This window comes from Malaclemys terrapin, chromosome 5, assembly GCF_027887155.1.
Source record: "Malaclemys terrapin pileata isolate rMalTer1 chromosome 5, rMalTer1.hap1, whole genome shotgun sequence".
NCBI lineage: Eukaryota > Metazoa > Chordata > Testudines > Emydidae > Malaclemys > Malaclemys terrapin.
This window is the reverse complement of record NC_071509.1, coordinates 5,735,248-5,749,115: the sequence shown is the minus strand read 5'-3', so window position 1 is coordinate 5,749,115 and position 13,868 is coordinate 5,735,248. Positions and strand designations below refer to the sequence as shown.

The window sequence follows — 13,868 nt, the reverse complement described above, 5'->3', positions numbered from 1 at the left end:
TGGGGGCTCACTCTCGGCGGGGGGGGGGAGTACCGGTGGGGGCTCACTCTCGGGGGGGGGCTCACTCTCGGCGGGGGGGGGGTAGTGCCGGTGGGGGCTCACTCTCGGGGGGGGCTCACTCTCGGCGGGGGGGGGGAGTACCGGTGGGGGCTCACTCTCGGGGGGGGCTCACTCTCGGCGGGGGGGGAGTACCGGTGGGGGCTCACTCTCGGCGGGGGGGGGGACCGGTGGGGCTCACTCTCGGCGGGGGGGGGAGTACCGGGGGGGCTCACTCTCGGCGGGGGGGGGAGTACCGGTGGGGGCTCACTCTCGGCGGGGGGGGGGGAGGACCGGTGGGGGCTCACTCTCGGCGGGGGGGGGGAGGACCGGTGGGGGCTCACTCTCGGCGGGGGGGGGGGAGGACCGGTGGGGCTCACTCTCGACGGGGGAGGGGGGAGGACCGGGGGGGCTCACTCTCGACGGGGGAGGGGGGAGTACCGGGGGGGCTCACTCTCGGCGGGGGGGGGGGAGTACCGGGGGGGCTCACTCTCGGCGGGGGGGGGGAGTACCGGGGGGGCTCACTCTCGGCGGGGGGGGGTATTGGTGGGGGCTCACTCTCGGCGGGGGGGGGAGTACCGGTGGGGGCTCACTCTCGACGGGGGGGGGGAGTACCGGGGGGGCTCACTCTCGGCGGGGGGGGGGAGTACCGGGGGGGCTCACTCTCGGCGGGGGGGGAGAGTACCGGGGGGGCTCACTCTCGGCGGGGGGGGGTATTGGTGGGGGCTCACTCTCGGCGGGGGGGGGAGTACCGGTGGGGGCTCACTCTCGACGGGGGGGGGGGAGTACCGGGGGGGGCTCACTCTCGGCCGGGGGGGGGGAGTACCGGGGGGGGCTCACTCTCGGCGGGGGGGGGGGAGTACCGGGGGGGGCTCACTCTCGGCGGGGGGGGGGGAGTACCGGGGGGGGCTCACTCTCGGCGGGGGGGGGGGGAGTACCGGTGGGGGCTCACTCTCGGCGGGGGGGGGGAGTACCGGTGGGGGCTCACTCTCGGCGGGGGGGGGGCGGGAGTACCGGGGGGGGCTCACTCTCGGCGGGGGGGGGGCGGGAGTACCGGGGGGGGCTCACTCTCGACGGGGGGGGGGGAGTACCGGGGGGGCTCACTCTCGACGGGGGGGGGGAGTACCGGGGGGGCTCACTCTCGGCGGGGGGGGGGGGAGTACCGGGGGGGCTCACTCTCGGTGGGGGGGGGGAGTACCGGGGGGGCTCACTTTTCTAATATCTGCTATTCAAGTCCATATATAGCACCCATCGCTGTGGGGTGGGAGCAGTGATATCTGGGCCCAGGTGGGGGAGTGGTGCTGGGGAATGAGAAGCAGCTAGATGGGTTCCCCAGGGCACCTGCAGTGCAGCAAGAGGGAGGGAAATGGGCCAGACTGGAGGGTCTGATGGTGAAGGGTCACAGGCAGGGGGGCACCTACTCCCTGTCTGCATTAGAGAAATTTGCACTGGATTAAGCCGTGTAGGTGTGAGCCCTGCTTTACATGAGCCCTCCTTAGGGGCTTGCACCAATGTAGTTACCATGGCAGTGACCCAAATGCAGCCTGGGATGGGATTTGGAGGGTTTAAAAATGTCAAAGGTACATACAGCAAAACTAATGGGGGCTTGAGGCAGTGAGAAGGGCTGGGGCGGCTGGTGTAGTTGTGAAGCTAGTGAAATACTGTGCAGAGATGGCAGGTAGTAGTCAGGGGCTGCGTGGGAGCAGAGCAGGCTGGAGAATCGGAAAGAGAAGCAATAGCGATCGCCTCATTAAAATCACAATTGTAAAAAACAAAACCAGCGTCCAGGCTCTTATTACTGCAACCCCTTGCCCTCCCTTCCCTCCTCATTGTTTGCGGCTTTCGCTCATTGTGTCTACTCCCAGTCCTGCAGGTATCTGTGCAGCTTTATGTCTGTTGGGAGCAGCTCCGCGGTAGTGAGTGGGGCTACTCATTTTAAGTAAAGACACCCATGTAAGCAAGCCTTCATGAATTCAACTCAGTCCCCTCTTTGAACGGTCAGGATCACAGCGGGGGAAACTGAGGCACGCAGTGCAATGCCTTGGTCAAGGTCATCCAGCACGTCTATAGCAGAGCCTGGAGGAAAACCCCACCTCCTGACACCCAGGCCAGTGAAGCAACCACAGCACTGTCCTTGGAATACGCAATGAGAGAGCTCACTTTTATCTTCAGGAAGTGGAGTGGGTGGAAAAGGACGAATTTGCTTCCGGTTATTTTGCTGAAAAATCTCCTGCTAATTTCAGTGGGGGCTGAATTTGTGGGCCTGGGATTAAATAATATTTTTTTGCTTCCTCTCTATTAGGAACCTGTTGGTAATGTAAACCCTCTTGTAGCCGGCAGTGGATTGATTGAAACCTTCACCAATGAGACCAGCAGCTGCTTGAGCTCACCAATGAGTGGAAGCTGGAGGCCGAGCTCTGCTCTCTTGCCAGTTTGACACTTCTATGGTTAGAGGTGCACTTGGGAGCTGTGGGGAGGCTGGCGAACAGACATGCTATTCAGCACTGGCAGATGGCTGCGTTTGGTGCTCTCTCTCTGCGCCTGGCCTTTCGTCGATGGTGAGTACTGGCCACTTGGGGGCTGGAGAGTGCCCCAGTGCTTGCATGGGGTAAGCGCCTTTTCCAGTAAGCTTGCAAAGCTGGACTGCGCTGACTTGACAAGAAAGCGGTTAAAATGCACATTGAGGTGCCTGTTCGAAGTCTTGTGCTGATGCGGCAGCTGGCCGTGTGCTCAGATACTCTGTTGGCCTTAAATAAAGGCCTGGGGAGGGGGTGAAAAAAAAAATCTTCTTGAATGCTTCACTTTGGGGTGAATTTGTGATTATTATTCATTCTTTGTACTCTCGTCGCTCTGCTTTATTTGCTGTCGTGGAGACCTGCCAAACCTGTCAGGGTTTTGAGTCTATTTATAAATTCCCATTTTCACTTCTATATTCTGCAAAGCAGTGGCAATCCGGTTCATCAGGAGGATCTCACTGCACATGACCCAGTGTTTCTGAGTGCCTTGTGCTCTTACCCCCACCCCCCCCCCCCCCGTGTCTTGGCTTTGAAAGCAGTGAGCGAGCCAAAGAAAAATATAATGCAACATCCTCTTGCCCTGGGATGTGATCCCTCCAGGTCACAGCTGAGGTGGGAGAATTTTTGCGCTGCCGCTGCCCTGGTTTGGGGGCTAGAGGGAAGAGTTTTGTCCATTAGAGCACCGTTAATCAGCCCTAAAACTCCTGCAAAGAGATTTGGAAAGGAAGATGGAGGGAGTGCAGGATTGAGGGGCAGCCAGCAGGTAAATAAGGGGAGACTACAGCAGCTAAAAGATTGAGAAAGCGAAGGAGAAGATCCCAGAGGGGAGCTTGCGCCGCTGGATTCTAGAAATGACCTTTGTTCAGTTTGGAGGCGCTTTGCAAAGGGCTGGCAGCCTGTTTTTATGTCCCATTCTGGAGGAGTCTTGGGATGGGTCCAAGCTGCTTGCACAAATCCATTTTCTGGCTGCGGCTGGGGGATTTGCTACGTGTTGCTTGGTTCACGTTAGGTTAGCAGAAGTGCTGCTGCAGGATGTGAGAATGCTCTCAACAGTACAGAGGGTTAGGGCTCCATTTGGAGAGGTGCTGAACACTGACCACTCCTGTTGATGTAAGCAAGAGCTGTGGGTACTCAGCACCTCTCAGGATTAGACCCTTACTTGTCATTCAACCTTGTACCTTCCCAGCCTGTCCTCTGAATACTGTAGTAATAGTAATTAACAACTCCCACTGACAAGGCACTTTGCATCCAAGGATCTTGGAGAGCTTTAAGCCTCATGGTGCCCTTGAGATGCAGATTAATAAGGATAATTTCCCAGATTGCACAGATGGGGAAACTGAGGCACAGAACAATGAAGCGACTTGCCCAAGGACTCGCAGCCAATTAGTGGCAGAGCCAGGAGTAGAACCCACATCCCCAGACTCCCCTGCTCCAGCAGCTTGGGAAATCAGGCCCAAGGTGCCTCAAACTGCAAAAATTGGGGATACCCAGAGATCAGTGGGCACTGGTGAAAATGCTGGTCTAAGTGACCCTCCCAGGGTCACACAGGGTGTCGGTCCAACAGAACCCAGGTTTCCCGCTGCCCACGCTCCTGCTGTAACTGCTAGTCAGAGCTCCCTTCGCAAGGTGTAAAAGAGCCGTCCTGAGTCTAGGAAGTGCTGATTCAAACTACAGGTGAAGGGGCCATCTCGGTGGGAGCCCATCGCCCCTGCCCTGGCTCAGTTGGGGCAGAGGGAAAGAGGACACGCCTGTAAGAGGCTCCCAGGAGATCCGGCATAACTCCGACAGCTTCTGTGCCGTAGCAAATTCAGCATTAAGCTTTCCACCCACTGCTTGTCAACGGATCCCTAATTGCCTCCGTGGGAAATAAGTGGCTCCAGAATCAGTCGCGGAGGCAGGACATTTGGAGCTCTTAATTAAAGCACTTCTATGGCAGTGCCTTGGGATTCAGCTAACGATTATGGTGCATCTGCTGTGTCCGGAACGCAGCTGTGTTAAGCCTGCTGGAGCTTGTGCGATCCATTTCTTCAGGTGGCATGAGCTGGGCACTGGAAAAGGGACCTCATTGTGCCAGGAGTGGGAGCACTTTGTCCTGGCTGGCCAGGTAGCCATTCCCCCACCCCCTCACTAGGGTTACTGTTACAAAGCCTGTTTGTTTGGAGGTGACGTAATACACATGGGACGTTCGCTGGAGCAGAACTGGCACCGAGCATTGTTCCGGAGAGTGGCATCAGTAGATCTTTTCAGAATCCTGAATGCAATCATAGCTTCCGTCAGGCAGCCGTCGCTGGGGTATGGCATTGAGTTGGCTTAAGAAAATTATGGAGAAGGGGTTGGAAAAAGAGCCCATGATGTATTTTCACAAGCACCGGGGTGTACGTGCAGGTGTCCTGGTAAAATTACACCAGGAGTCATTTCAATTCTGCCTCCTTAAAACATCCCTTGTGATTTCAGTGGAATCCCATATTCTTGGCTTCCTGCTCTAAACAGTTAGGCAGCATTGCTGTGCGCTGTTGAACAGCTCCTCCCACACACACCAGAACTGGCTGCATCAACATGGCAGGTGAATTGTGCCTTATATATCCAGCCGCCGTGACTCTAGTTGGGATCAAAGATGCTGTGTAAATGAAATGTTATAACCTGTTGCTTCTCCCATCCCCCTTTAGAAAAGCTGTTTTCACAGCAGCGTGACTGTGAATTTAGTTTTAAATCTCTCCAAAGGAATTTCCCAAGAGCTTTTCCATTTTCCCCCCTTGTCTATTTTTTTGTCTTTTTAAATACGCAGGTTTACGCGTCCATGAATATTTATATTTCCAAGTGCTGAGTCCCGGAGATATCCGCTACATCTTCACTGCTACGCCGGCCAAAGATTTTGGAGGCGTGTTTGTAAGTATGAGGATCAGATCTGTATTAGACCTTTCATTTCTAGATTTTTCTCAACAGCAACTAGTGGATTTGAAACCTGATCTTCATTTGGTCGTTTCTTACACTTGTTGCCCTTTAGAAACAGTGGGCCAGATTCTGAGCTCAGTCACATCAGTGTCAATTATTGAAGCTGCTGGTGTTGCTCGATTTACACTGCTGTAAGAGAGCTCCGAGTCTGGCCCGATGGGTGTAGATTGAACTTTAGAATTTGCTGAGAAGCAGCTACTCCAGAATCTCGGTGATCCACTTACCTTCTCTTGGGAACTCTGCAGTTCCTGCTCGATCTGGGACACGCAAAACAAACGAGGTCCTCTGTTAACACGGTCCAAAAAGCAGATCCAAGTGTAAGAAAAATGCTGGAACTGCTTAAGAAGTTATTTCTGCGAGATAGATTGGAGGCGGGGTGCTGCTCTCCCTGTCTGCCTAATCTTGTGTGAGATGCCTGGCCCATAACTGATTGGATAAGTGCCAGAATTATAAATTGTTATTATACTAACTGCAGAGACGTCTCTGCAAGCAACTTGCATTCTGAAATCACTCAGAGATGCAGGGGACTTATTACAAATCTCCAACAAGCAACTACCCAGGCACTGTACTAGTTAGTGGTATCACATTTTAGCTTCAAAGCGCCTTGCAAACGTTAACTGTATAACCATCCCAACACCCCTGCAAGGTAGGTAGATATTTTTAATCCCATTTTACAGATTGGGGAAACTGAGGCAGGCTAAAGTGATTTGCCCAAGACCACACAGCAGGACAGTGTTAGAGGCAGGATTAAATTTCAAGAGTTCGTGGCTCCTAGGCCAATGCTCAGTCCATGAGATCACAAGTTTCTAGCTCCGAGTCCTGTGTTTAGACCAAAGGTGGACAAAGTACGGCCGGCGGGCCACATCCAGCCTGCGGGACCGTCCTGCCTGGCCCCTGACCTCCTGGCCGGGGAGGCTAGCCCCCGGTGCCTCCCCCGCTGTTCCCCGTCCCTTGCAGCCTCAGCTCACTGCACCGCCGGGCAGCTCAGCACCGGCACCGGCACATCCCCGCCTCAGGGGAGCAGGCGGGAGGTGCAGGCGGCAGGAGCGCTGCGAGCACAGGCCGGAGGACTCAGGAGGAGCACTGGGCAGCCGCGCAGCCGGCCGGAGAGAAGCGGGGCTTTAAAGGGGGAACCGCCGCTTCTCTCCGGCTGCCCCTGCGCCTCCTGAATCCTCCGCCCATGTTCGCAGGGCCACATTCCGAAAGGGGGTGGGGACCCAGGGGGGCGGTTAGGGGCAGGGGGTCCCGGGGGGGGGGGGGCGGTCACGGGACAGGGAAGGGGGTTTTGGTAGGGGGTGAGAGTCCCCGGGGGCCTGTCGGGGGCGGGGATGTGGATAGGGGTCAGGGAACTGGGAGCAGAGCAGTTGGATAGGGGGTGGGGTCTCGGGGGCGGTTAGGGGCAGGGGGTCCCAGGAGGGGGCGGTCATGGGACAGGGAGGGGGGATTGGATAGGGGGTGAGAGTCCCCGGGGGCCTGTCGGGGGCAGGGATGTGGATAGGGGTCGGGGGGCAGTCAGGGAACTGGGAGCAGGGCGGTTGGATAGGGGGTGGGGTCTCAGGGGAGTGGTTAGGGGCGGGGGGTCCCGGGAGGAGGTGGTCAGGGGACAAGGAGCAGGGGGGTTGGATGGGTCAGGGGTTCTGAGGGGGGCAATCAGGGGGCAGGAAGTGGGAGGGGGCAGATAGCGGGTGGGGGCCAGGCTGTTTGGGGAGGCACAGCCTTCCCTACCCGGCCCTCCATACCATTTTGCAACCCCGATGTGGCCCTCGGGCCAAAAAGTTTGCCCACCCCGGTTTAGACCCTACCTCTGAGCTTCTAGGCCCAGATCTTGAAAGCTATTTAGGCTCCCAACTTCCATTGCAATCAGTGAGCATTAGGAGCCGAATTACTTGTGAAGATCTGGATCCTAGAGTCTCTTTACACTAGAACAAAGGGATACTGCCGGATGTTGCCATTTCTCCACCATCAGCAGAGCATCCTGCTTGGCGTGGTAGAGAGTGCCTCTTGCGGGATTCGGCTGAGATAAGGCCGAGGGCCTCGTTCACCATTGCCCTGCACCTGGTGTGGTGCCAAGTGCATGAGAGACGCTGCCGTGCTCATCTTGTTGCCCCTTTGCACGAGAGTAAAGGCCCGTGCGAGGCACAGGGCCATGGAGAATCAGGTCCAAAAGGGAGTAAGCCGGCAGCGTGCAAGGGTGGGAAGCCGGCAGAGTGACCCAAGTAGCCTACGTGGGGCCGCACTGTACAGGACTCCGATGGACTGACAAACCGGCAGCGCCTGGCCACTCTGCAAACTGATTCAGTGACCTGCACAAACGGGACCTTGGCCCTGTAATAAAGAAAAGGGGGCGAGGGGGGATGAGTTCAGTAAGAAACAAGTGACCAGACCTGCCCGAAGCTGCAGGCTGGGCAAATCCAGCAAGAGGCAGTTCTCTACCATGCACAGCATCTGGGATAGGCCTCACAGGCCAGGGAGGTCAAAGGCAGGGAGCTACAGTGTCTGGTTATGGGACACGTACACGGTGAACACCAGTTCGCGGGGAGACCCTCCCGTCCAATCCTGGGTCCCTAAGAACAACTGCCTTAGACGGGACCTCCCTGTAATTCCCTGCCAGGTCTCCTGTAGGACGAATGGAACCGTGAGCCTTCCACCCTGGAGCTGAACCACACGCAGCAAGGAGAGGGAGTGCCATCCAGGGCTTAGAGCCCAGAACTGCGAGTCCACAGACCAAAGGACTATTCCCTGCTCTGCCACGGACTCACTGTGTGTCTCTGGGCACATCATGGAACTGTGCTGTGCCTCAGTTTCCCCAACTGTAAAATGGGGGTAATAAGCATTGCCTACCTGCCATGGCTGTTGTGGGGGTTGAGGAATCGTTGGCAGAAAGATGCTATAGCAAGGAAGAGGAAGTACTAGCCAATGCACGGTACTCAAACTCCTCTGATAGCGCCATCAGGTTTTGCAGGGTTTAATATTAGACCCTTAGGTGCTATAGACCTGCAAAGTATGTAGCAGTCTAGCAATAACAAGGCCAGATCTGACTCTTTGTAGTTTTCTTCGGGTTTAGTTAGGGGCAGGACGGTGAGAACTGGTCTATGAAGCTGGCCTTAACCAGAACAAATAAAGCCTGTTGCTGCAGACCCCAGAATAGATCTACATTAGCAAACCCAGACCCCCCACCCCACCCCCCAGTACTGCCCCCGCCTTTACTCCCAGTCTGCTTCTTTTCTTTCCTCTCCGAGAACACGAGATACGAGCAGATACACCTGGTCCCGGCAGACCCTCCGGAGGCATGCGGGGAGCTAAACAATGGAGTCTTCATCCAAGATCAGATCGCCCTGGTGGAGCGTGGGTAGGTTGGATGACAGATCTGTTTTACCAGTGGGGGGGGAGAGAGCTATTTATAGTGTGATTCTAGAACAGCGGCGTGCAGGGAGTGGGCGGGTTGGGTTTTTTCCACCAGAGAGATCGGGCAGAACGAAATCTGGCATGTTGCAGAGCGCCTGCCTGGGGAACGGTCCCGTGGAGATTTCGCCTCATGTTCGTTTTTATCGTAGTCCTCTGACCATAGAGGCTCCTCTGCATGGAGAATATCACTGAGGTAGCTAGACTGCTGGCATTATAGCTGCATAGCTGTGTCAGTAAAACTCCTTGAGTGGACACTCTTCTCCTGGGATGGTGAGTTCACCTGGGGAGTTATATGTACGCTGGGCATTTGCTCCTTGTAGACAACACCTGAAACCTGATTAGTCTCCAGTTCCCGGTTACTTTCTAGTCTGACAAAACTGACTCCATCATCCGCTTTCCGCTCTGTCTGTCTGTACCGAGGTCCCGGAAGGAAGGCAGCTGCTGCTGTTTAATATAAAGGAAACCGGCCAGTCATGTGCCCCTTCCCCAGGGAATCCTCTGACAGCGCTGAGGTTCGTTTGGGGCGTCCGTCACCCCTTCTCCTGAGACATTTAGGGGGCTGTGGCCTGGGCCCAGGTGAGCCTCCCAGCCCCACGGACGAGGGGGCCTGCCAAGAATGAAACCTCCCAGCTCAATTGGGGCTGGAGATGTCTGGCATGGGACCGCTGTCACTTACTCAGTAGCAGCTGCTGAGGGGACTAATGTAGCTTCAGGGATTGTTCCTGCCCTCCTGGATTTCCTCGAGGACACTGAGCAGGGAACAACGCTGCCCCCCAACTCCACTGCTCCCGGGCCCTGCTGTCAAGCTCTGCCTCCTCGCGGTGGGCCCCGTGCTGCTAGGCATCGCGCCAGGGGGAATTCAGCCCCGCAGCGGCCCCTCTGCTCACGCAGGCTCTTAGCCCCGGCATTCTGAGAGCAGCCGTGTGGTCTAGCAGCCAGGACAGGCCCTACTCACTGGGACCATTTTCCTAAAGCATCCACCTTTCCCCTGGCGACTGGGGCTTGGTGAGAGGAGGCTGAAGCCTTCTGGCTAATAACCACAGAGCAGGTCCAGCAGGGGCACCGCCGGGCCAGCCAGCTCCACCCTGCCCCAGTTCCCAGTTGTGGGGATGCATTCCCAGGCGGAGAAGGGAAGGACCCAGTCAGTCTTGGCCCGGCTGCTGAGCCTCTGGGAGTCTGTCTACACTGCAGTTGGGCGGCTAGCGGCAGCTGCTGCGGCGTCACTGCTGTTCCTAGCTGGTTAGCTCACTGGAAGCCAGCTCGGTACGCCCACGTGGGCTGCGGTCACACCTCTGATTGTGGGTAGGCGGACCGTGCCAGGGCGCTGATAATGCTGGATCAGCGTTTTTTGCGACAAGAGCACCTGCTCCCCGGGAGCGAGAGACCACCTGCTCCCCGCCCGCCGGTCAGCCAGCAGCTATCTCCCGGGCACTGTTAGCAAAGGACTCTGCGCGCCCAAGCGGAAGCCAGCAGCTTTGCGCACTGTGCCCAGGGCTGCGCCCGGGGAGGATTGCCGGGCAAGTATCAATGTTAGGACAACATCCCAGACAGGCCGGCGATCACAGCTGGTGCTGGGTGAAGGGGGGCCGTACAAGCCAGCACAGTCGCTCACTTGCTCTTGGGGCGGAGTGTTACCCTACAAGCACTGGAGAGTGTTGCTGAGGTGCCCCGAAGACCGAGAAAGTAAAAGAAGAGAATTAGGGGAGATGATTTCATAGATCCCAAGCCCAGAAGGGACCGCAGTCTGCCTCTCTGTCTACCACAGGCCAGAGACCTGCCCCACGAGAATTCCTAGGGCAGAGATTTTAGACAAACAGCCAAGTTCGATTTAAAACCAGCCAGGGATGGAGAATCCACCACGACCCTTGGTACGTTGTTCCAATGGCTAATTACTAAGTTTGCTGAGGCAGTAACGTTAATGAGGCCTGGTCCGAGCACAGGCCTGGGAGCCAGGTGTTGCAGAATTCTAACCCCAGCCCTGACACAGATTCCCTCTGCATCCTTGGGCAAATCACAGCACCACTCTGCCTCAGTTTCCTCGCCTGCTCTTTCACCAATGTCTCTAGGGCGTCGGGAGAATGTTAGTGAAGCAAAGATAGAGAAGTCCCTATTATTATTATTATTATTATTATGAACAATAAGAATCCTTTGGTTAAAATCCTTTGTTTGCTTCCTATTCCCCCGCTCAGACATAAGTGTGGCCCTTTTCACCCTTCGCTCTCACGGGCGGCAATTGTATGAAATGCACGAAGCGCGTCAGCTGGGAAGGGGTGATGTCTTTGAAGGGGGAGACATAGGCGCTGTGCCATGCAGACAGCTGGCCAAGTGGGTCTCTGAGACGCAGCGTTATTTTCTGCCGCAGGGGTTGTTCCTTCTTGTCGAAGACGCGGGTCGTCCAGGAGCACGGCGGGAGGGCGGTGATTATCGCCGATAACGCGTACGACAATGACAGCTTCTACGTCGAAATGATCCAGGACAGCACGAGGCTGACGGCGGACATTCCTGCTCTCTTCCTCCTGGGCAGGGACGGGTAGGTGCCTTTCCCCAACGTGCGCACACCCCCGTATCTTCAGATTGTACCCCCCGTTGTACCCAGGCAGCCCCAGTGAAGTCAGTCTGGTTGTGTGGATGAAACGAAGATAGCACTGGCACCTTTGTTTCCACCACCTCAGATGTTCTCCAGATCTTTAATGTCCATGCCCCCGATCATGGGCTCTGACCATGGCGACTGAAGCGCTCCGTTTATCTACAGCATCGTGATGTAGAATAAATGCTAAAGCTAGCGCTTAAAGCAGAGATCATAAACTGCAGATCATAGCCTGTGTCTCTCCAGGGCTGGCCCAGCGCTGATGAGCCACTGTGGTGCTCCACTCAGCCATCCCTATTCATCCAGCAAGCAAGAGGCATCTGCAATCATACAGGGCTGCCTCGGTTGATTCTTAAACATGGAAATTGTTTAGGCAGCTTAAAAGTGCAACTGTCAGAAAATTCAGCCTTCCCCTGATGAAGGCCAGACTCTACAAGGTGCTGAGTGTCCCATGGGAAGGGCTAAGTGACTTCATTTCCCTCCGAGGTCAGTGGGCGCTAAACACCTCTCAGAATCAGGCCCTGTAAGTGAGTCCCTTAGTGGAGTCAGTTGTATTTGTTCTGTGGGGTTGAGTTGGTCTTGACGTTGCACTCTTCGGTGGCTCCAGCGCACGCCTACGGGCCGAGCTCCTCTTTCCCAACTCACTCCATCAATATGCGTGCCTGTGTCTCTCTAGGTACATGATCCGACGCTCCTTGGAACAGCACGGACTCCCCTGGGCCATCATCTCCATCCCCGTCAACGTTACCAGCATCCCAGCCTATGAAATGATGCAGCCTCCATGGACCTTCTGGTAGTGGGGAGAGAAAGGGAAGGTCTTGGAGCCTTCTGGATGGATTTGGTGAAGGGATTGGCCTTGAAGAACAGCCCCTGCCTGCCCCAAAACTCCACAATCCAAACTCGCTGGGTGATTCCCACTGGAATTATTGTGCTGCAGCTGGTAGCCAGCTAACCTCAGACATCATCGCATCATTCACCGTCACCACCGGATGACTTTCTTAGTAACTATTTCTGGGTGGGGAGGCAGATATCCCAGAGTCTGAGAGGCCAGAGCGCGCTAGAGAAGCATTCTGAGGGAGCTGTAAGATAGCAGGGGCATTGCAAACCATGGCAGGTGCGCACTGCCAGTCTCAAGTGAAATGGTACTGTGTGGATAAAGCATAAAGAGGGGAAAGAGTAATGCACGGGGGATCATTCTGTGCTAGCAGGACCCGCCAGGTCGGCCAGAGGTTTATAGTTTTCGGCCGAGTGGCACCAGAAGCCTAAACTCAGGCAAGATGAGGGTGCCTGGAGGAGAGAGGAAGTGGCTGTGTGTGGGTTTGTTTCGGAGAGGGGGTTCAGAAGAGAGAAATCCCTCCTGTTGAACTCCATGGGACTTAGGCACCTAAATCTCTTTGAGGATCTGGGCTCGGACTCCGTCACGTCTAAGGAACGAGGCTGCCAGAGCCTGAGGCTGTTCTGGAGCCAGCCCATAACCACGAGCGAATACAGGAATATAAAGGGCCAGATTCACCTCTAGCGTAAGCCAGCGCGACCCCACTGGATAACTCCCACTTCCACCTAGGCTCGGTGGCCAGGCCAGGCAAGGCACTAAGACGGACACAGTGTAGGTGCAAACCTGGGACATCTGAAATACTGACGGGGGGGTCATTTTCCAACCCGCTCTCTGCACCGAACAGACGTATGGGAACAGGCTGACCTCTTGAGAGGCCCTGGCCCGGCTAGGCGGCCCCTTTCTCCTGATCATCTCTTTCCCCATCTGCTTGCACAATGCTGCTTCACGTGGCTGAAGTGTCTCTTCCCAGGTCACTTGTAGGCCAGGCTTCACTCAACCATTTTACCATAACCTGGTACAAGAGCATCAAGCCACGCCCCCATCTTTGCATTGTGCTGGTGATTGGTCCACTGCCCTCAGGTGTCCTCTATTTGGCTGAAGAAGCCACCAATAGATAAGCAGGGTGGTTGAGGCCCAGTGCATTATCCTAAAAAGCAGCGTCCTATGCAGGTCTTTTAAGTGACTGGAACCTCCTTCCCTGTTTTCTTCCCCAGTAGTTTCCACGGGTCAGTAGATTTCCGGCTTCCCCAGCAGATCTCTTGCTCTGCACGTTGGTTGAGTTTTGGCTCAGCTTTCGCAAGAAGATACAATGGGGCGGCTGGAGCAGCAGCGGGAAAGGTCGGACTGTCGCCGCCTGCCACTGTATCGTCATCTCCAGATCCAAGGCTCCCCCAGCACTGAGTTGGCCCCCCCTCCTCCGGAGCGCCTGGCTTGGTCTGGTCGGCTCCGCCTGTTGCATTATTTACATTTTGGGTTGGGGTATTTTAATGGCTTTTTAACGGGATTCTAAAAATAAAGTTGCACAAGTTCTAAAAGG

At 56.0% G+C, this 13,868-nt stretch overlaps 2 protein-coding genes across 2 annotated transcripts in view; one reads left to right on the top strand and one right to left on the bottom strand.

The window, feature by feature from the left end:
* CCT7 (chaperonin containing TCP1 subunit 7) overlaps positions 1 to 5,790 on the bottom strand; it is a 25,602-nt gene extending 19,812 nt beyond the window's left edge. Inside the window, exon 1 of the mRNA XM_054029161.1 lies at positions 5,729 to 5,790. The gene's annotated coding sequence lies outside the window, so the exon portion shown is untranslated. The remainder of the gene's footprint in view (positions 1 to 5,728) is intronic.
* On the top strand, positions 2,251 to 13,868 carry PRADC1 (protease associated domain containing 1). Its single transcript, XM_054029162.1, has 5 exons — positions 2,251 to 2,594; positions 5,338 to 5,438; positions 8,744 to 8,853; positions 11,272 to 11,439; positions 12,173 to 13,868. The coding sequence occupies exons 1-5, from the start codon at positions 2,528 to 2,530 to the stop codon at positions 12,291 to 12,293; spliced, it is 567 nt and encodes a 188-aa protein (XP_053885137.1). The 5' UTR covers positions 2,251 to 2,527; the 3' UTR covers positions 12,294 to 13,868.

What these genes read in the sequence shown, in the direction of transcription:
- PRADC1 (XM_054029162.1), top strand. Translation starts at nt 2,528, where the DNA reads ATGCTATTCAGCACTGGCAGATGGCTGCGTTTGGTGCTCTCTCTCTGC. An exon ending in CGCCTGGCCTTTCGTCGATG is followed by an intron (nt 2,595 to 5,337) that starts GTGAGTACTGGC and finishes TTAAATACGCAG; the next exon opens with GTTTACGCGTCCATGAATAT. An exon ending in ATCGCCCTGGTGGAGCGTGG is followed by an intron (nt 8,854 to 11,271) that starts GTAGGTTGGATG and finishes TTTCTGCCGCAG; the next exon opens with GGGTTGTTCCTTCTTGTCGA.